The 22616-nt window shown below is 38.5% G+C and overlaps 1 protein-coding gene across 2 annotated transcripts in view; it reads right to left on the reverse strand.

The window, feature by feature from the left end:
* Positions 1-22616, reverse strand: part of kcnt1b (potassium sodium-activated channel subfamily T member 1b) — a 107533-nt gene that overhangs the window by 21009 nt on the left and 63908 nt on the right. For both annotated transcript variants that reach the window (XM_042488127.1, XM_042488126.1), the window contains exons 11-27: positions 20370-20464; positions 18292-18472; positions 17574-17738; positions 16545-16681; positions 14626-14689; positions 14232-14340; positions 14010-14118; positions 11519-11668; positions 10791-11026; positions 10432-10452; positions 9225-9438; positions 6870-6975; positions 6520-6692; positions 4860-4931; positions 3081-3215; positions 2637-2748; positions 1579-1680 (exon numbers count right to left, since the gene is read on the reverse strand). In XM_042488127.1, the coding sequence (XP_042344061.1) occupies positions 1579-1680; positions 2637-2748; positions 3081-3215; positions 4860-4931; positions 6520-6692; positions 6870-6975; positions 9225-9438; positions 10432-10452; positions 10791-11026; positions 11519-11668; positions 14010-14118; positions 14232-14340; positions 14626-14689; positions 16545-16681; positions 17574-17738; positions 18292-18472; positions 20370-20464 (2181 nt within the window). The remainder of the gene's footprint in view (positions 1-1578; positions 1681-2636; positions 2749-3080; positions 3216-4859; positions 4932-6519; positions 6693-6869; positions 6976-9224; positions 9439-10431; positions 10453-10790; positions 11027-11518; positions 11669-14009; positions 14119-14231; positions 14341-14625; positions 14690-16544; positions 16682-17573; positions 17739-18291; positions 18473-20369; positions 20465-22616) is intronic.

Below are 22616 nucleotides of genomic sequence, written 5' to 3' on the forward strand. Positions count from 1 at the left end.
CATGGTCAGTTGGCATTTCACCTCGCTATATTTGCGTTTTTTTCAGTGCTGTGTCTCTCAGATGCCTGCTGCTTACAGTCTAGCACCTGGCCGCTACCTTTTTATAAAGTCCTGACCTCTCCTGAGTGCTGTTGGGGGACACGCACAGTGAAGAAGAAGGAAATAGAAAATGCAGGCAGAATCTCTGGAGATAAAACACCACTACACACTTCTGGTGGGTCATAAGTGATTAAATCCTGCATAGTATACTATGACTATGCACCTAAAACAAAACAAAACATTATGAAACAAACTATGCATAAACTCATACAGATGTAAGTCCTCTCAATCGTCACTCACGATCTACTCAAAGTGTGTGGCAGTGTATTTATCTCCAGAGAGTCTGCCCTCTGCCTCTATTTTCTTCTTATTTTGCTTTGGTTGGGATGTTTAGGGGCAAGTAAGAACCCAAAAATAGTGTGCAGGTGAGATTGGCACGTTTCACAAAGGTAGCGACCAGTTAATAGCACCGAACCCTTCTAAGAGGAAGCATATCAACGGTGGACATTTTTCAAAATGTGACCTTTAGTTTCCAAATTACAAATTGTATCTCCCGAGAGATACATTGCCTGTTTCAGGTATAAATTCAACACTTATCTCTCTGTTCAATAGTTCATATGCCAACTTCTAAAACAATTTATTAACAATTAACTTGTTACAATTTGTAACTTTATTTTAACTTTTGCATAATTAGTTTTTTAAAAAGTGAAAAAAGAACCTGAACAATGGTTACTTACATACAGTAAGGTTTAAATGCTTGACAAAAAACTAAACTTTAAAAAAAACAATGACCTACTGAAATTTATAAAAACAATTAATTCCTTTTTTTGTACTTACATCTTCACTGTGGTGTTCCTACACTTTAAATAACCTGCTATGGATAGTTTTGGCTAGTGTTGTGGAGAATTTTTCAGGCACAGTGAAGCAATTTGGTATAGCAGCCTATGAATATGATGAACCATCAGGTAGAAAAACTATAAAAAATAAACAGCAGTCACACACCTTTATATTATTGATTAGCTGTAGTGAAGAGGCCTAAAAACATAAGTATATCTGTGAGTGATTATTGCTGATTTATACCATTACCTGGGCAATGTATCCTCTGGGATACAGACATTAAATGCCTAATTATCAAAGTTGTAATAATGCAAATCATCATTTTTCAACAAAAACATAAAAAATCATTTTAATTTTTTTTTTTCCTGAAACAAAATTCCCCCCAAAATATAATAAATATAAAAAAACCCAACATGTACATCATGGCCATCAACTTTATATAAAGTATAGAGTATATTTTTTGAATATTGAATGTCAGTGTTTCTCGTTATTATTATTAAGTTCACGCACTTAATGCCCCTCCCTCTACAGCCTGTCAAATATCTGTACCCTCCAGCATACAGAAACCTTTCAGCTTACTCTCGACCTTGCGTTGAAGTAACGTAGCTGCACAGAAAAAAATAAAATGTGTGCATGAAATACACATATGTCTATCTTGATGTGTTCATGTTCAGCCCCTAAAGTCAGTCTCTGTTATCCCACCTGGTAGAGCAGTGTATCCAACATGCTGATACTGAACACCCTGCCTGCAGCAAACGGCAGCCGGAACATGAAGGCCAAGTTGGAGCCCTTATCACGCTCTATCTGCAGACAGAAACAAACAAAAATAAAGATGAGGAGCAAAGCAACCAGATATTAAAATCTCACCTTTTCTTGTATGTTTTCTGAACCATTGCTCATGTGTTCTGCCTCCATGAAGACTGAAAATGAAAAGGCTGTTTTTCACCTCTGAAATCTTACTAGTTATTTAAGGCAGTTTTTAAAATCGCTGGAGGTGAAAGCTATCACTGCAGCAGGGAGAAATAAGACATATGAAAAATCCAGAAAAAAGAAAGCAACTATGATCAAAATGTAAGTTTATGGTTACAGTAGTATACCAGTGTTCATACCATCATACTGTATATATTTGCTAATATATGGTAAAGGGGAAAAGGGTCTCAGGTTTCAAATACAATTAACTATTACTTCCTTTAAGGGTCATTAGTGTTCATGCACAACTGAGGGTTTTTGCTGTAGGGTGTCTTTTTAAAGCAGTAATTCTCTGTGTTTTATCACTTCTGACCATGAAAGGTGCTTCTGATGCAATATTACTGCTACCACAACAACGACTAGTAAAAGTAACTCTACTTCTTCAACTGCTACAATTACGTCTTCTACTACTACCACCGCTTCTAATAAACTGCTTCTACTAATAAACTAGTACTAGTAGTTCTGCTACTATGACTTCTACTACCTCTGCTGTTACTACTAGTAGCACTAATACAACTACATATACTACTACTGCTACTACTAAAAATAGGTCCTTCTATCAGATACAAATATATATCAGAATGCCGTCAAATGTGGCATAGGTCATTCGGTACAAATATAAATAAGGGTGAGAGGAGAAAGAAAACATTGATTTATCTCGACTAATTATAAACATTGCAGCGCTACAGATTAAATTCTACAATCCAGCTCTGGTCGGTCCTTTGAAAACATTCACAAAGACGACAAGAGGACAAGTCTAAAAAAGTGTTTTCTCCATCTCGACAGCTCACCTTCTCCAGTTTGGAGAGAGCGAGTGAGTAGCAGTCCTTGGCTCTGAACTGCATGAACCTCATGTTAGACGGGTGTGTGAGCTCGGTGATGATGCTGAGACTGGGGAACAACCTGAGCGAGGGGGAGATTAAAGAGAGAGAGAGGTGTCAGAGGAGAGATGAAACCCTTTATGCTGAGGGGAAGACCCCGTGGGTCAGTGATAGATGCTTTTAATTTTGGTTGTTGAATAAAATAGTACTTCGGGAAACTGTAGTTTTTCTTTAACATGAACTCACTCAACATTCTGGTAAAAAAACAAGCTTTAACTTCACAGCAAAGATCAGATGAGGGAGTTAATTAAGTGGAGTCTGGTGCAAATTCAATCCAAAAGTTAAAGCTCAAACATAAACAGTCGCTAATGGCTAACTGTATGTTTCTACACAGTAAAACTCTCTCTGTGGTACCTGAACATAGTCTGCACGTTGACGATGGTCTTGGCGTCTGCCATATAGTCCTCCTCGGCGCTCATGGTGCTCTCTTTGTCCACAACCACCAAGTTGTCGGCGTAGATTATACCGCACTGCAGCAGGTTGTCCAAGCTGCGCCATTCACAAAACAACAGCGAACGATATGTTAAAAATTACCTCCACTTGTTTATCGTAACAATGATGTAACCTGCTTTCACAAATGTGAATTATTTACTTTAGTGTGCAATTTCCAAGAATTTCTTTCAATTTCATATTTGTGTTTTGAATTAACTTTCAAGAATATAACAGAATTCATCTTAAATTATGAAAATGCTAAATAGTACTGGTTAGGCAAGCATAATGAAATATTCACTGCTTATTTAACTGCAAATACTACTAACTCTGAAAATATATATGTATTACTTTGTCAGCATGCATAAAAAATATTTTTTAAAGTATTGCCATTTAAATGTAATAATTGTTTTTGCCCTAAAACTCTTATTTTTGGACGTTGTGTTGCAACTTTGGGATTCTGAAGTGACTTTAAATTACATATTACTGAAGTCTTTACTAAACTCTCCTAAAAGAATACTTCATTCCCAAAATGACCATTTTTATATCAAGTGCTCATTATGTCTTATGTTGAATTCTTTTGATCTGCACTTTAGGTACAGTTTGTTTTTTTATTCTTTTCTTTTTATGTGTTTGTTTGTGTTGTATTCTTTATTTTGAATTTGTATTTCTTTTCCTTTAGCATTTCATGTAAAGCATCTTAGTACCTATAATAGCCCTATATAAGTCCTATCTATTATTATTTTTATTATTATTATTATTATTGTTATTATTAGTTCAAATACATGTGCTGCTATGCACTCATATGTTTTAAATCCCAATGTTTAAGCAAAAATGCATGTGTCTGAAAGGCATTAGGCATATGACTGGATAAATGAAACTTGAATTTTACTGGACAATTTTCCAAATGTGGTCACCATTCATGACATTCATGATGACTGTTCGCCTTTTGGGGATTTTTCATTAACTGTAGAGGCATGCGAGAAAAACAAAGTTTTCTTCATGAATTCAAGGCAACATATTGTTAGAAATTGAAAAGTAAATAATAAAAAGTCATTTTATAGGTGAAGTATTCCTTTAAGATTTAAAGGTGCGACCTGATTTAGTAAATCACTAGTCTGAAACCAGCTCCAGGACTCACTGCATGAATTCAGTGGTAGATTTACAAAAAGCTGGTGCAACATAATCCAGGTGTGTGATAACTGCTTTGAAAGTTTGGTGTCTTTGGTGGTTTTCTTGCTGTATAATTGTTCTACTTAATGGCAACACTTGATTCTAGGAAGCAGCCTTTTCTTTTATAACCTCAAAGATTGATGAAAATACATATTTTATATTGCTGATGTTCAAGGAACATCAAAACTCCTGTGAAAATGAGCTGGGAATATCTTGACCTGACCTGACACTGTCTAACAGCTATATGTGGTAATAAGAAAGTCACTGCAATATGTCTGGAAATTCAATAGCTGTTTGATATTTTTAACGGTGTCTTCTGGTTAATGTCTCCTTTAATACGCCCTGAAATTATATTTTTTGATTGCCAACAGCTGCTAAATATTAGACTGCATTTTATTCACGAGGCATGCATGTTGTGTTGAAGCTGTGATGCTGGTGGCTGTTTCAAAAATGGGAAAACAACCACTGTGATGAACACTTCTAGTGAATGAGGTAATTAAATCAGCAGGTTTTTATAATCCAAACACATACTTATCGATAGTTCCAGCCATGAAGTAAACCATTGGAAAGCAGCAAATGGCCTCTAAGAAATGGTTGTCTGGCCTGCAGGGAAACAGGAAACATTATGAAGGAGCTTCTCACACTAATTATCTCCGTAAAACCCCAGAGACAGATTATGACATTGTTGCTGTAATTTCCTGAAATTTGCTTGTTGATCAGTGCATGGGCAGATATCGTCTGAACTGTATTAATTGATGTTTTTTTTAGGCCACAGGAGGGAAATATAGATTAAATTCTTAGATTTAATGGGAGGATTTCACTGGTTGCTATGGAAACCCCAAAGGGTGTCACCTAGCCAGGGCTTTCTTGGCTCTCTGTCGGTATAGTTTATCTGTCTCAGCGACCATAAAGATTTGGCCAGAGTTAATGAAACTCACAGTGAATCAGATCAATCAACTGTGGATCACTGCAACACACAAATAAATGTATACAAACCCAAACACACAAACTAACTTTCTTGTCGGAGAGAAGTGTTGTTCATGAATTATGCAAAAGCTATTTCTTTTTTCCTTTATCTTGGAGCAAAGCTAACCCGTCGTACCAGCTATGCTCTACTGAAAGCAATTCGTTTGCCTTAAATTGCAAGCATATAAAGCACTGGCATTGTAAAAAAAAAAAAAAAATCGAATTCAAGCCCACATGCGTCTGCATACAAATGCAAATACACACGAACACACAAACAGGCACATAGATTCATTTCTTTAGACATCTTTTGAACTTCAGTTGAGTTTTCTGCACAAAGAGCGTCTTTTTATCAATAATGTAAAACTAATATTTTTCTTCATCTTGAGGTTATGTTAACCCATATACTTCAAGATATTATGACCAGCTCCACTGCAAGCACTCTGGACATGGGCTTTATATTTAAGTAGCAGATTTTTTTCCCAATATCTATAACTCTGAAATGACTGAATAAAGATCTAATACACAAGACAATCGGAAAAAAAAGTTCATCTACTTCTAATGATTTATCAGTTGTGTTTATAAGTCCACTATATCATATTTAATGTGTCATATGTACATAATTTTGTGTGTAGATAGAGCTGAGCAATCTGGAGAAAATCAATGCGTTGTAGGCCTCTACATAAAACAACTTAAGCTTCTGAAGTATCACGAAACTGATTTGTACTGACTGTTACTTTCTTGTAGGATTAAGGGCTCATTTATGCGTATGTGCTCAATAAAATATATGGACATGGACAGAGCCTTCTTTTCGCTGTTTTTATGTTATCCATATTAGAGTATGTTATCTAAAAGCCTCTGATATGGATGAAAGGAATCAGTACCTCCGGAAATCATGCGGGCAAAGCAACTACAAGTTCAAACCAGAAACGACCAAAGGACTGCTGTACTGTTTTTTAGGAGAGGTTATGTGAGTTGATATTATAGCATATATATAATGTTATTTATACAAACGATCACTACAGAACAGCTGGAGGAGCTGGAGTGCATTAAATGTGAACGAAGTGGAGATCTGTAAGAGGCTGCTGCCCTTTAGAGCCCTCTATTGAATGTATCCATGCCAACAGTCCGAACATTCGAAATGTTCATATTTTATTTATTATGTTATGGGACTATAAAAAAGCCTTGACAAAAAAAACCAAAAAAACAATATGGTTAAAATTCTCACGGGTTGTCCAGCAGCAGCACTATGGGGTTGAGCTCCTTCCTGGGCCGATAGTAAGCGCGCAGAGGGACGATGAAGTTGTAGAGACCATTTCCAGCCGTCTCTGCAGACACTATAATCAGCTTATTCTTGAAGCCGTATGCCTTGGCATCCTCGAAGCTGCTGTGTGTGCAGCCCTGGATGGAGACAGATAATAAAACAGTCAGGTTTTACTTGTACTGTGCTCTTCGTAGGCACATCACATGCCAATTTTTTATTTTTATAAAAAAAATCAGAAGATCAAAAGATCATAAAGGGTGTTTTTGATGTTTTTTTTCTGAGATGTTCTTGTCTTTTTCGGTGTGTGAATTCACCCTGTCGAGTCTGAGGCAGCAGAAAGGAGCTTTCTGTGGCAGGAGGTGGCACAGAGTCGGCGAGCTGCCGATGTAGGGAGAGTTGGGAGGGTAGCCCTTCACAAAACTGATAGAAAAGACAGAAAACAAACAAAAAAATGCTGTCATACATTAACAACAACGTAATTACGTAGTATCAAAGACATTGTATGAAATTAGACTAACACATTGTGCAGATATTGGCTTTTTTGGATCAGAAATTCACCAGTAATACAGTTCATCTCTGTAGTGAGTTTCCTTCCTTCCACAGTTACTGTAAAACAGTCTGTTAAACACACAATATCAGTGTGGACTTTAACTGGGAAATTCACTGATACACATTGGTTTAAAAGGAGCATTGTTGTTTCTGTCTTCATTACTTTTTAAGGGCGCTCTGACTTATTGGCCACTGATCGTTATCAGCTGATATTCGTACTTGATAGTGTGATCTGTGGTCGCTCTAAAAGCTGATCAAAAGCAAAAAAATGTGAAACATTAAAGTGCAGTGCAGACGAAATATTATAGATTGGTCTGGTGTGTGTGTGTGTGTGTGTGTGTGTGTGTGTTAGAGACAGAGACGGTCAGTTTTGCAAGTTTCAGTTGTATGTGGGAGGATGTCCATGTGACACTGTAACTGGGTTAAGTACTGATCCAGTGTTTTTCATCAGATAATAATTTTTGGCTTGAATAGAGTGACTGAAATAATTAATACAGTCTGATGACTAAAAAAGAAGAAAAAATGTCAAAAGTTATCAATGACTACAACTATATTAAAATATTTGAGGTTTTCTCTGACTAAGATACCAATAAAATGCCCCGACTTCAGTCAACTAAAACTTAACTAAACAACAGCATGATGTTGACTAAATATGATAAAAACTAAAGGACATCCGACACAATACTAAATAAATAAATAAATAATAGCTGAAAAAATTAACACTAGTTGGCACTGTGTTATTTATTTATCTAACAGTGTGTTGGGCACATTTATCTTTTATTCAGATTTTCATTTTAAAGACATTTTTCCATGTTATTCCACAGAAAAGCTCTATTTTGTTAAGCTCTAAGCTGCTTTTAGCAACCAAATGCAGGCAGCTATGGTTTTTTGTGTCTCTGTTGCACGTTTCCTGTAAATATATAAACAGCTGTCAATCATGATCTTTTCTTATAACTTAATTTTAATGGTTAAAGTACAATGCTGTTAGGGACAAAAACATGCTACATGATAAACAAAAGGCTTCAAATAGACCCTGGCATCTGCTGATTCTGCTTTCAACTATCACTGATCGACCCCAGAAATCCTGATTTGATAACATTATTACTTTCATTATCTCATAATGCTAAATGGCATAAAAAATAAACTGTATTTCTGTATTTAATATCTGCTGTTTATTATTAGATTCTGCAGCAGGTTTGCTCAAATGACTGTTGTTTATGAGCCTGAAGGAATCACCTCTGCTCGATACCATCTACATCAAACAATTACAATGTTTTTGTAGCCTCTTTAGTTTTCATCGTGTCTCATTTCGTTTTGCAACAAATGTGTCAATTTGATTCTGCGTCCCCTGATTTGTAATGTGCCAGCTACAATTACCCTAATCTGTTTCATGGCGCCCTCTAGTTTGCCAATAAAACAAATTCTGACTTTGTTTATAAGATGCATCTACAACCACATGATGGCACTGTGGGACCTTGAGCTGCTCTGTATTTTTCCTACAGATAATGCAGCTGCTTTTATCTCCCCAACTACTCCTTCTGACAACTCTCAGGGAAGAAAAACTACTCAGGTGTCATGGGGCGCAGTAATAGAGGCTCAGAGGTTAGAGGGACCATGTTATGTTCAACTTTATGAGACTCACTAACAGTTACTGCTCAAAATGACTTGCATGGGCTCAGGCACAGGCTGTGAGGCACCCCATACATCCTAAACTCATCTCCGTGTAATGAAACCTCATACGGAGAAAAGAAGGAAAGAACAAAGCTGCTGAGATCAACTGATTCCTCCGACTTGCTAAACTGCCATCAGGGCGTCTGACGGATGAGCAGTGAGGATCTATGTGAGGACACACAACAAGAGCGTCACTCAAGAGAGAAAGTGCTGACCCTCGCTGTCTTGACATCCACATTCATCACCGACATGTCTGCACCTTACACCGTCATGACACACAGATTACACGCCTATTCCTAACTCATCCATCTCTCTCTTTACAACCACCGAGACATGAAGAAGAGGACAACGGGTGGCATCAATCAAGTGTAGAGCACAGGGCGCCAGCACTACGATATTTCACGTTTTTGCCCCTAGACTAACACGCTTGGGTCATTAACATCACTTACTCTGACCCAACAGAGCCCTCATCGTCTGATTGGTTGGTCTCGTCCTCTGATTGGTCACTGAGGAGGTCGCAGGGCAGGATGGCGGAGGAGTCAGCAATCTCCAAAACGGGCGCAATGCTCGGCCTGCGACTTCCGGAGCCGTTCTCCGTCGGCAAGGTCAGCTTGCCGCTCTCCTCTGGAGGATCAGGGTTCTGGAGATCGATGGCTACAGTGCCTGAAAATGACATGAAGGCGGTTATTGTATAAGCAGCTATTTAAAAAAGTAGTATATGCAGCACTTTTACTGTAACGTGTTGTTGAGTCAACAGTGAATGTTTGAGCATAAATGTCTGGTGAACCCAGAAAAAACATTGTATATATAAACAGTCTAAGTCTACAAACAGTCTAACCACCTTCTTTAGCTCAGCTCGGTTTGACCTTGAGGAGAAAATGTGTCGCTTTCTGAATCATGTGATTGTACTCGTGAGCTACAACAAACAACATGCAAACAGTGCTGACATTGTGTTTTTGTGCCTCTAAAACACATCATGTCTCTAAAACACATCATATTGACTGAATGTAATATGATGTATGATATATGCACAAAACATGTATCAGGCATATCAGATACATGATATACTGTATGTACAATACATATATATATCATATTTTATGTGATAATGTGATTTTTATTTAAAATAGAAATTGCTAAGGAATTAAAGGAATACTCCACATACAAAATGATCATTTGTGGATCAATTACTCTCCTTGTGTTACACTGAATTTGTGAAGAAAACTTTGTTTTTCTCTCATGCCTCCATGGTGAATGAGGAATCCAAAAACTAAGGGAAATTATTCATGAATTGCAGTGAAAGAGGACCATGTTTAACAACAGTGAAACTATGTTAAAATATCCTTTTACAAACTATCAGTCTTGTGTAGTAAAATCCAAGTCTCATTTACCCAGTTGTATGCCGAGTACTTCCCAAACAAATGCATGCAAGAAAAACGTTTTTTTTTTTTTTTTTTCACAAATTCAAAGTAACGAGTAATAATACACATGCATATGAAGTATTCCTTTAAGACAAGTGTTAGTTAAAGAATAATGAAATATCGCTGGGTCTTGCACAGAGTATTTATCAAACTCTCAATTGTAAAAATTGTACTCCATCAAATTACAGGACTAATATCTTAGTGTGCAAAGGTGATGTATCATGCACAAACTTACCATATGCAGTGGCTTGATCAACTTTTACAGGTCAAAGAAAAAGCACAACACAATAATGTCAGCCAAGAAAGTAAAAAGGCATGGAAGAAACAAATCATGCGTAACAGTCAGCGAAAGCATACAGCATCACCAAGGCAGCCGCCGCTCAGAAATGATCAGTGTGAGTGCAGTTTAGTAAATAAACAACAAAGCATCCATTTTCTCTCCGTACACGAAACCATTTCAACCAAACAAGTGTGAAATTGTCAGCAACCTGAATGTTTATACTCATAGACTGCAGTTATCTTCTATAATCCTTTCTTTACCAACATCCCTACTTCTAAACACCATTTGGTTCTGTCTCTGGCTCTCGGTCTCACCCATGCTGGCGATGATGCTGTGCACGGGCAGCCTGGAGGGGGCGTCGTAGAGGCCGGTGACAGGCAGGCCCTTGCTGTGCTTTTCCTCCTGTTTGAAGATGAAGGCCGAGTTCTCCTCCTTGGTGATGTTGATGTAGTAGCAGGTGTCGGCGGCAGCCATGATGTGGCGGGGCCCGGGGTTCAGGAGGATGCTCTTGTTGTCCTCCCGCTTCACTCCGATCAAACACACACCATACCTGGGAGGTAAAAGGAGGTATGCAAAGTTTAAATGGGCTTCAGCTCTAAATGTTTTGTTGTTTTCCTGCAGGACTCGGATGATACAAAAAATGATTCTTGTCGAGATAAAAGGGACAGTTAACTCTAATATCAAAAATACATATTTATCCTCTTACCTGTAGCACTTTTAATCAGTCTAGTTCGTTTTACTTTGAGTTGCCCGTGTTGGAGATATGTGTCGTAAGGATGTCTGCCCTCTCTTCAATATAATGAAACTAGATGGAGAACTGTTTTGGGATCTGGATCCAGAGGTTCCCGCAGGACCCAACACAAACCTTGCAGAAGCTGGTGGTTTTATCTTTGGTTTTATCTTTGGAAGACAGACATCTCTGCTGCTCACATCAGAGCAATCTAGGCTGATAAATAGTACGACAGCTAAGAGGAGAAATATGTATTAATATGTATTTTTGATTTTGGGCTGTCCCCTTTAAGCTTGCGGAGGTCTTACTAACTTCTTATGTGCGTGGAAGGAGGCGTAGGTGAAGCTCTTTCCATCGTACTCCCCAAAAAACTTGCTGTCACACAGGCGGATATGGTAAACCTCATTTCCAGAGCAGCGTCCGTACATCCTCTGCCACTGCTCCGGTGACATCTGCCCCTCCCTGAAAAAGCACAATCAGAATGATTACTACTTAAATGACAGTAAGATAAAGTTTCTGAATTTTACAATGAACTGATGGTAAATGCAGCCCGGTCTTAAAGGGCAAAGTTTTTCTTTTTTGACTCAAATAAATTTTAGAATATAACCATGTAGTAAAGAGTCATTTCAATTCATAAAGGAAAACACCTTCCAATCAAATGTAACTAATTCTGCAACTCAACAGCTCCCATTTCCCCACAGACAGATAAAGCTACCTGACCTTTCATGACAATTTCCATTTTCTAAATTCTAGTCATAATTATGAGCAAAACAGAAAAGGCTCTGAGGTTCATTTTATTTAGGCAGTTCGTGTTCCCCATAACGTTTAATCAATGTGATAACATTTAAATTAACACCTGCCAAAAAGAAGTCTATTCCCAGTGCTGTCACCTTCATAGCCCCAAGGCAGTGCAAGTACCCTTAATGGAAATTAAAATGGATGTGCTGCGTCTTTGCTGAGGACAGCAGTGAAGATCTACTGGTCACCTTGCACAGAATATGGAAAACACAGCCAAATTTATTGCCTTGCAAGGAACCAGTCAATGTTTACTGACTTGACAGTGACAAGTTTCTGCGGTGGTGACGGTACAGAGGTAAAGCTCTGCAGAGACAAAAACCAGGTACAGTCTGTGTAAATGTAAAAAGCTGCTACACTTTGTTCCACTCATCTCTCTCTAATGTTAAATCACCAAGAGGGATTCAATATGTCAACATGAATAATGACACAAAGGGATATTAAACATTAACAGAGCTCTCAAAGCTAGAAATATTAAAAGTTTATGCAATAAGAGTATTTGTTGGAGGCTGAAGCAGAAATAATGTCATCGTTTCAGTTAAATCTCAATAGACGGAGACAGAGTACAACATCAGTTTGGGATAAACAATGTAAGGCAATAAAAAATGACACTTAAAGAAGGATGTTAAGCTCTCTTGTTAACATTTAAAAACATGTCAAGCCACACACAATTGCCAAGTGTCTATGGTCACTTGGTAACTAAATTGACATTTCAAGAAAGCTGTAAACTCTGATAAGGTTTGCCTGATAACTGAAAACCTACAAGTGGAGATTTAACACCGAACAAAATAAATCTGGTTTGCCTGATTTTTACTTTAGGCAAGATACGGCACTGCAAGAGGTTGTTGATGAATACATTTGCGTGTGCTTCTAGGTGGATCAGATGTTGATCATGATATAACGTGGTTTGTGGACGTGATATAAGGATGGTTTGTTGATGTGACTGCTGGGTTAGGCAAGCTATTTTAGCTGCTACATGATGACATTAACATAAGCATCTCAAATCATTATTGTAGACAAACAACTGGATGGAGACTGAGGCAGCGTAGTTTATCACCTGGAGCAACTTGAATTTCTGCCTAATTTCAGGTTTAGGCGCTCTGCTTCAGGGCTGCGTCCGACTCAGAATTCAGCAGCTGAATAAGAATATTTGGCGATTCATTTTGTTTTTTCCACATAAAGTTTTACAGGTTGAATGGGCTCAGCGGGATGTTCATAGTGTCAGTGGCATTCATGTGATATAGTAAACAAGCTAACAACAGATTGCAATTGTGCAACAGTTTTTGCCAACAGTAGGATATCAAACAAAAGCCTGTGTTGTACTGAGTTGCTGTGAGCTGTAAATTCATCACTCCTAAGCAGAATAGAAAATATAATTTTATCTCAGAGACTTATGATGCAGAATCTGTCGTTCTCTGTGCCGCTGCAGCCTCTACCAAAGAGTAGCGTGACATTTAAGAGTGCTGGAAAGTCTGGCTACTAAAACGTCCCCAAAAACACACACAAAAAAAAGACTGCTGGACTTGAAGCTATCTCAGTTGACTGAGGGGTCTCTGACTGATGATTCGATCTCTGACTTTCAGGGTGCAGCCCTACTAACTTTTGCAGCTGTTGTCCCTCCAATGAAACAGGTCTTACTGCTATACTTGGTCTCGGCTGAGAGCCAGAGCTCTTATCTTATGTTTCTAGTCCTTAAGCTAAGCTAAGCTAACCGTGGTATCAATCTTCTCATCTGACTCAAGAGAAACTGAATAAGCCTATTTTGTAAGAGGTTGAAAATTAAGCTATTAGATTACTTCGGCTGTAAGTGCACTTTCTTATATCCGATAACTTTCAAATCACCTCAAGTGCAGAGCATGCATTATAGTTTGGTGAGAAAGGAGCAGGACCATGATGATAACTCACACAATAATAAAAGTACACACTGACAGGAGACAGCTACTATGGCTGTAATTCTGTAAACGCTTATATTAATTGCGGTTATTGTGAAATAGTATTGTGTACTCACTGTCCTCTGGAGGTGTGAACCAGGAGTGTGACTAAGGTAGACGTGGCGGGACACACACAGTTCAGCGCCAACATAGCATACTTGAACTCCTCTTCACACACTACATGATCTGATTGAAACAGACAAATTCGTAATATAGTATACGAAGAAGTATAGTACGAAGAAGCTCATGCGTAAGGAAAAGGAAGATAAAATAAAGGTTGGTAATCTTTCTGCACTTACCTGCAAACTTGACATGGAATTTATTTTCGGGTTTGAGAATCTGGACATAGAGAGGGCAATTTGGAGCGAAATCTTTTGCAGCCCAAGCCCTTAAAATAGTCTGGTGATCCTGTGAAGGAAGAGATATCTCTATTTTACTCATCCCTCGACTAATTTGTTAATGCAATCTGAATTTTATGGACCATAAAGTTTGCCCCAGCGTGCTCCCAGTACTCAGTGGCAGGTCCGACAGGATCACGACATCATCTGAAAATCTCAAACTCTCTCGGCTAATTTATGAAGGAAGCAGAGTGTGAAGGGAAATTGCTCTGTTTAAATTATCCTTAGAGGGTTTACACTGGCAACAAAATGGAGCTTAGGACTGATTTGACAATGTCCTGTCGATGTGACTTACAGCAGCAGTTCTGTCCACCTCGTTCCTGCTGCTGAGGATGAAGCAGGCCTCGGCGTCATCCATCCTGAGGATTGACAGAGAGACAAACAAATAGAATTACAGACAGGCAGGCTTATGGGATGATGACTGTGAAGAGGACATTCAGTCAAACGTAAAATTAATTATTTGCAGAGATCAATGCTCTGAAGAAAAGCTAGGCAGGGATGATTACTAATGCCCTGTGACAAAAAGGTTAAAAGCTGCATTCTAGCATGAAAACAATCTACTGTTACTTGCTATTGGGAGTGAGCAACACACGAGGGGCAGAGATCATTCATTTGTGACAGAAAACTCAACTTGAAGAAAATGAAAAGAATGCAAGAAAATCTTTCATCACAGCAGGGCGGAGGAGTCTATGCAGCTTGCCTGGTTGGGTGATTTTATATATCTCATATCAGCGCGTGAAATGGCCCTAGCATCTAATCAGAAGAGAAAAGGGTTTGGAAAAGGGTATGGGCTCTTGGACAAATTTATGGTTTTAATTTCACCACCAGTGAGAAGTCCTTTGACCTCTTTTCACTGGTATCACATCGTAATCTGCAGAACATCTGCGGGCAAGCAGCAGGATCCCCTGAAGTGGCAGTAAAACCACGAATGGCAGGCTGGTGGTGCTGCTGCGATATTTTGAAGGGACAGAGGCAAAATTTTCAGTTGCTGTCTATGCATGTGGCCGTTGATGTGAGCAGATGATCAGTGTAGAGTGAAATCCCATTACACTGATGTGCAAAGCAGAGGGCAGCCAAGTGGACTTGTAAGTACCTCATCCTCTAACTGCACTTCAAGGACTTAAACTTTACATTTACATTTCAAGTAATTTAGAGATTCTTATCCAGAACCTAAAATGAATAAAACACAGATTATGTGCTAAACTCAAATCTTTCAAGGACATGAAACGCAGTTCAATGGCTGACTTTGCTACACATTAACACAAGGTCTACTAGTAGTTTTACGCAGTCTGATAATCAGATTGAATTACCATTTTGTGTCATTTTCTTCATCAAAGTTGGACATGTGGGCGGCGATTCAAAGAATCTAACGTCAAGACAAGAGGCAGCCATTTCCTATCAATACACTATTCTCAGCCTCTGCACTTTCATAAAGAACGCTGGAATCAGAGATGACACTCCCATCTGCGTAAAGGAGTACCTCACCCATAAAATCATCAGCTGTATATCATATACTCAGCCAGTGTTACACCAAATTTGTGAAGAAATCTTAGATTTTCTTGTATACCCTTACAGAGAATGACAAACTCATACAATTCTTGCTGAACTGGAGTAAAAGAGTTTTGTGTTTAACAACAGCAAAACTATATCAAAACATTAATTTACATACTCACACAACTTGTGCTGTATAATCCAAATGTCATTTATCCACTGCTTCCCCAACACATGAATTTTCTTAAAGAATACAATTTAAAATGCTTCCTCTTATGTGTAGCACGTCTTGATAAGTTTTTGTGTTTGAACTGCTCGGGCGTTACATTGTACTGAGTTTAAATTCACTCGCTTACCCAGGTGGGCTACTTGTGTGTATGTGTGTGTGTTTATGCTGAGGTGTTCAAATTGTAAGGTTTTAGTGAAAATGTGTGCGATTGGGAAGTATTGAGCATAGGACTACATAGACTTGGATACTGCACATGTTGATTTAGTTTGCTGTTGTTTAATGTGCACCCCTTTTACCTCAATTCATCATGAATATTCTCCATTTTTGGATTCTTCGTTCACTGAGAGAAAACAAAGTTTTCTTCAAGAATTCAACATAACAAAGGGTAAAAAGAAAATATACAAGTGGTCATTTTGTGGGTGAAGTAGCCCTATTTATGTGTTGTCTGAATGTAATGTAATAATGTAATGCATGCATGCTGTACTTTCACTCACTTGGCTCTCATCAAGTCCTGGTCTTTGAGGGCAGATCCTTGAAGGTAGATGACCCTCTGAGACCACAGAGGGATTTGGAGGATGCGGCGAACCTGAATGTCTATCTCTGTTGGACACAGGATCACCACATAGTAGTCCTGAAAACCAAGGGATATGTATACATTTATATAAAAGTTTGCTATGCAGGATTTTCCAAAAAAAAAAAAAAAAAAAAAAAAGAAAATGACTCAGAAGAAGTAATCTCTCCCAGTCATCACTTATGACTCACTAGAAGTTGTGGTGATGTATATTTCTGCAGAAATTCCTCTCTCTGCCTGTGTTTGATTATTTTGTGTTTAGGACATCTCTGATCATTTACCCCGACAGCCCTCAGGAGAGGTCCAGGCTTTATAAAAAGGTATCGAGCAGTTGTCAGACTATAAGCTGCATACATCCAAGAGGCACAGCGCAGAAAAGAAACACAAATATAGTGAGGCAAAACGCCAAACAAGAGTGAATCTGGGATTTGCTCTACTTTCACTTTCGCTGGTGAACTTGTTTACAAACAGTAACTGAGAATGCATTATTCTGCAAGTTTAATGTAATGTATACAGGTTAAGTGTGTTGCTTTTACAGTGCATGTGTAAAATGAGGATTTTTAGATCTAAAATGCTGCAAAGAAGTGGCAACTATTGTGGAAAAATCTTTTCATGCATCTATCCTACTTATTCTACATTTATTCCACAAGAGGGCTTCACAAAATACTTTCTTATATGTTATAAAGTGGAAAAAAAAATGTAATCTGTTGTCATTGTGCTTATTGCATTACCATTCCTGTGCTGATGGCAAAAGGCAGCCTTGGTATTTCATGAAGATTTTTTAAAAATTATTTATTTATTTGTTTGACAAGGACTTATGCATCAAACATTGCTTCATATGTAAAATACAAAACAGATGCAATGCATACATGCATGTGGAGTATTAATACTGATCGCTGTACTTTCTTCACTTTCTGAAAAACTCCACTGTTTTCATCACTGTTTTTTGCACCTGTAGTCTTGGATGAGCATAGAACTCGTTGAGGAAATCCATCAGCAGGTCGATCTTCAGCGAGCTGACACACAACACCACATGCTTCTCTGTCTGCGCCCGGTGTCGGCTGTAGTTCCCTCCTAACTTCTGGCTCTCCATCCATAGGTACGCTAGTTCTTCAAACTGAAAAAATGACAACAACATCGACGTGATGTCAAATACAACTAGAGTGAAATTATTAATAAGAGAAAGAAAGATTTGCTGTCTGGACACAGAGGGTGAAAACACTGGGGCGAAAACTGCCGATGCAGTCATTTGCCAGCAGCATGAGTTCATTTCTATTTCTCAGCCACTTTGCTCGGCGGGGATGGTAAACACTTCAACTGATGAACATGTCTGTGATCTTTAAAAATAAATAACACAGCGAATAGGTTAATTTATCATGCAGCAAGTGTGAGCCAGCATGACTTGGCCTGAATTCTGAGTAAGATGTGATTCTTTTCGCTGCCAAAATGTCAGAGGAGTAACCCCTTCATAGAATTTTTATTTGCAGAAGCCTGTGATAGCTGCAAGAAAATGTCACTTAATATTTGATCATAGCCCAACGAAGGTCGGCAATAGATGCAGAACATCACAAGAATTCACGATAAGACAGGACATAATTCAATATTTACTAAGGTATGATGCACTCACTGCATGAGAGAAACATGAGGTTAGTCCACTTTATATTAGTTACCTGCAGTGGGAGCACCACCAAAGCGACACAGATGAGAATAACCACCAGCAGCTGGGAGGGCCAGATTCGTGGTGTGACGTCCCCGTAACCGACAGTGGAGAAGGTGACGATGCAGAAATAGAATGAGTCAAACAAGCTCAGGTGCTTCCCGGCTCTCTCTAGATGCTGGATCCCACAGGCTCTGCAGAGACACGAGGAATAACATGTGCTACATCAGCCATGTCTATGATACAGTGGTGGACAAAGCACACAACTCTATTACTCAAGTCAAAGTACAGACACTCCTGGTTAAATATCACTCCAATACAAATGAAAATTGCAGAGCCAAATCATTACTTGAGTTAACATACTGGAGCGCTTGCTTTTAAGACAACTTAAATATCAGTACCTTTTGTTGTATATTATTGCAATACATTTACAGAACCTAATGACTCTAAAACAAGCCACTGAATGCACTGACTTGCTTGTAGAATAAAAACCTTGGTGAAAGTTCTGCAAAGCCTAAAGAAATGCCCATAAAAACACAAAGTGACGTGTTTTCTCGGGTTAGAATTCTTGTACACCGTGATGAAGTTTGTGTGCAGTAAACTGAGCAAACATTTAAAATGATACAGGTCATTCTTCATCTCAAAAACTTATGGTATGGCCATGGTCGATCTGGTGGAGAATCTATCATTATCTCCATCTCTTGCGGCCATCACTAACATCGCATAAACAAATACAGCTGCCTGCTGATGACCTCTCCTCTCTACCTGTCTCTACCGATGTGCAGCCCATTCTGAGCGACACGTGTTCAAGGTAGCGGTACGGGAACATCACTTCGACAAACAAACCACAAACAGAAATGCATGATCACAGTTTATGGACTTTTGCATTTGAAAAAAAAAAAAAATCTTCAGCTGACTTCAAACTAAATGTAACGAGTAACTAGAGCCTTTGTAGAAATGTGGTATGTCAAAAGTAAATTATTTTTAGTCTTTAAAATGACAGGAAGTTAAAGTAATACGTTTTTAAAAAAAAAATTACGTTTAGTACAGATACTCAAAAACTAAACTTAAGTACAGTACTTAAGTAAATTAAAGTATGTAGAGATACTTTACCAGGGTAATCTGCTTCTGTAGTTTTATTGTGGCAGACTGAGCATCAAAATTAAGTTTGCCCAAGATCAAAGGGCACAAGAATAATAACAGATTCGTCTCTGATTAGTGCGTCATTCAAAGTGACACCATCGATCGCTCTGTCAGCTTCAACTCCCTGCTTCTGCTAATTTATCTGATTTTTTCCCCTCATTGATAAGTTGGAGATTTAATGAAACCCTGAGGCTGAGGAGAATGACTGGACTGAGTGGAGGAGGTGGGTGCTGGCCAAGGCACAAGAAGGCAGTTAGAGAGTTAAAGGTCTAAGATGTGGAGGCTGTGATTAAAACACACTGGTGTTATAAAAGTGGAAATCAATGAGGCACAAGAAATGAAGAATGATTGGGGAATAAGAATGGCCAAGTGTGTTTTTCTCTCAAGTTAAGACTTTTAACTCCTGTTGTTATTGTGTTTATACACAATTCACTACTGCTCACCTGGATTTTTGGTTACAAAATAGTTAAAACCTAAAGATAAAAAAATGTCAAGATCTTTTATTTATTTATTTATTTTTTTGTATTTACTTTAAAACTTTAATTGATAGCACACAATTTGCTTCAATCACTGAACTCAGCCAGTGTATCTGGGACAGGCCTTTAATTCATTCTGCACAAAACTTTTGCTCGGCTACGATGGTAAATACTATCAACTTGTTTATTTATGGTATCTTTCAGTCAAATTTCATCTTGCCAGAAAAATCTCACCACTTAACCAAAACCAGCACAGCACAGTGCTTACAAGACCTACATTTTCAATCTCTGCTATTACAACAAGTATACCTTCTTCTCCCAAATAATCTACCTTGTCTGAGACATGCACACTACCCACTGTGCTGGAGATAATGTTTTCTGGGCCACAGTTCAGGGAACAGATTTTGCAGTGGGGGTCAGTAAACAGGCCCCAAATCCTGTCTGTGACAAACAGGAACACAGGTTCACTCACCCAGTGAAGACCAGACACAGTAAGGTGCAGATGAGGATGAAGACCTGGTTGAACATGGCAGAGTGGGTCCTCTGGATGGCACGATGGAAGTCATTCTGGACAAATGAAAAGAGACAGCCAGGTTTTACTGGTTTTAACAGATGACATCACATCAGTCCAATCCTGGCCTCTCCGGTCTGGCTCCCTGTTTATTGTAGAATTGATTTTCAGATTTTACAGATTACTTTTAAAGCTCATCTGGGTCTGGCCCCAAGCTACATAACAGAAATGTTGACCCCATATGAAGCAGTTCGCAGCCTTCAAGTCATTTCAAAGAAAAGGCTTAAATCTAAAAGTGAATGCGACTTTGCCATCGGGGCCCCTCCACTTTAGAACGAGCAGCCAGAGGAGATAAGGCTGGCAAAATCAGTGACTTCTTGTAAATCACCTTAAAACCCATTTTTATAGACTTGCTTTTATGTCATGTCTATTTATGTTGTATAATTTATTTCCTGTTATTTGTGGTTTTATTGCTTTAAATGCTTCTGTTGTTTTTGGTCTTTTTATTTGTATTCATTTTATTGACATTTTGCATCTTGCAACTTGTATTATTTGTCCTCATGTTTTAATTTTTTATCCAAACTCTACCTGAGTTTTATCTCGCTTGTCTTCAGTAGGACTGTTTGGCTTTCTGTTGTTGTATTGCCTTCTAAACATCCATTTCTGCTTTTTCTTTGCTTATCAAAACACTTTGTAAACTCTATTTGGTGTTTTCGAAAGAGATATATAAATACAGTTACAAAAAAAAATAACAAATGCAACATTTGTACAATACTAGAAAATATCAGCAACTATCATTTTATCTATCTGTCACACATTCTTTATCCGTATCCAACTTCAGAATCCTTTCCCCTTCGGATGAACATTTTATTGTAATACGATGCTATCTCCCTCTCGCTCTCACGACTCATTTTCAGTTGCACCTTGTTAACATGTTCTGCCTGCCACCGCCTCCCATCACCGCCTCGCCAAACTGTCCCTGCTTTCTCTCCATGTGCTTGGTCTGCTTGGCCTCAGATTCCACCATCTGCCCAACTGCCGGCTTGGCGTGAGGCTCTCACTCTGTCATGGTCTCATCTGTGTCACAGCGAGAGAACACACTACACCAGTTGGATATCATCTAATTGCTTTGAATTCCTTGTACCCGTCACTTTGCACCTAGTTGGTAAATCCAGGACAATATTGATACAACAACACCAGAATCCTGTGCTCCGGGGTATTTTTTTTTATCCTCTCTGTGTTTCTGTGCTGCATTGCAGTGTTTTCTCCTGTTTGGTTTTACCTGCAGTTGTTGTTGTTTAAATGTGCTGTGCTCTCCTTATAGATTTAATTTATCATTTTTATTTACAGTAGAGGAGTACAGTATATTAAGTATTTGCATGCTTTGCAGTTGCATCATTATCCCCCTGCAACTGCAGCTGGTTGGATAATGAAGACAACTGAATGAGTAATAGCTAGCGCTGTAGGTAGCTATTACTCATTCAGTTCAAGCAATCAGGTAGGTATAAAAGAAAGTTAATGTGTGTGGTATTGTGCAATGCTAGTTTTATATATTACTATGGTTATGAGAGTGAGTTAGGTCAATCTACATTTTGCCACCATGTACGTGCAAGTGTAAAGTAAAAAGATATCAGCAACAGTATTATGGTATTTTGTTCAGCGGTGGGTTTATTGATTTGTAACATCAGAAATGTGGACTTACAAGCAGAAGAGTGTGACACATTTTGACAAAAAGAAATTAAAAGATTGATGAATGAAATTAGGCATAACGTTTGTGGCAATCAAGACCTTATTACCTTATTATCCCCTATATGCAGGGGACTAGTATTACCTAGGGATCTTTGGTAATTTGTAATTATTGCGAAGTCGCCTGCGAGTTAATCGCATGTGCATCTACCATGTCTGTAATTTGTCGGGTAAAAATTGCAAATTACTTCAAACACAGAGGTTGTTTGATCAGTGCATAATAGCATCTTCATGATTGTGATTGAAGTTTTACAACTTTCTTCATGGCTCTTTTCTGCCTCTCTCCTGGGTGAAAGAATTAAACAAGGCTGCACTGGCAATTATAAATTTAAGCTTTGACAGCATTTTGGGTGCAGGAGACTCACCTCGCTACGCAGCATGGAGTCCCGGTCAGAGAAAAATCTAGCTCAAATCGTTCAGAGGAGCGAAGTCTCGCAAGATGATGAGATTGATAATATTTGA

Source organism: Plectropomus leopardus, chromosome 6, assembly GCF_008729295.1.
Source record: "Plectropomus leopardus isolate mb chromosome 6, YSFRI_Pleo_2.0, whole genome shotgun sequence".
Taxonomy (NCBI): domain Eukaryota; kingdom Metazoa; phylum Chordata; class Actinopteri; order Perciformes; family Serranidae; genus Plectropomus; species Plectropomus leopardus.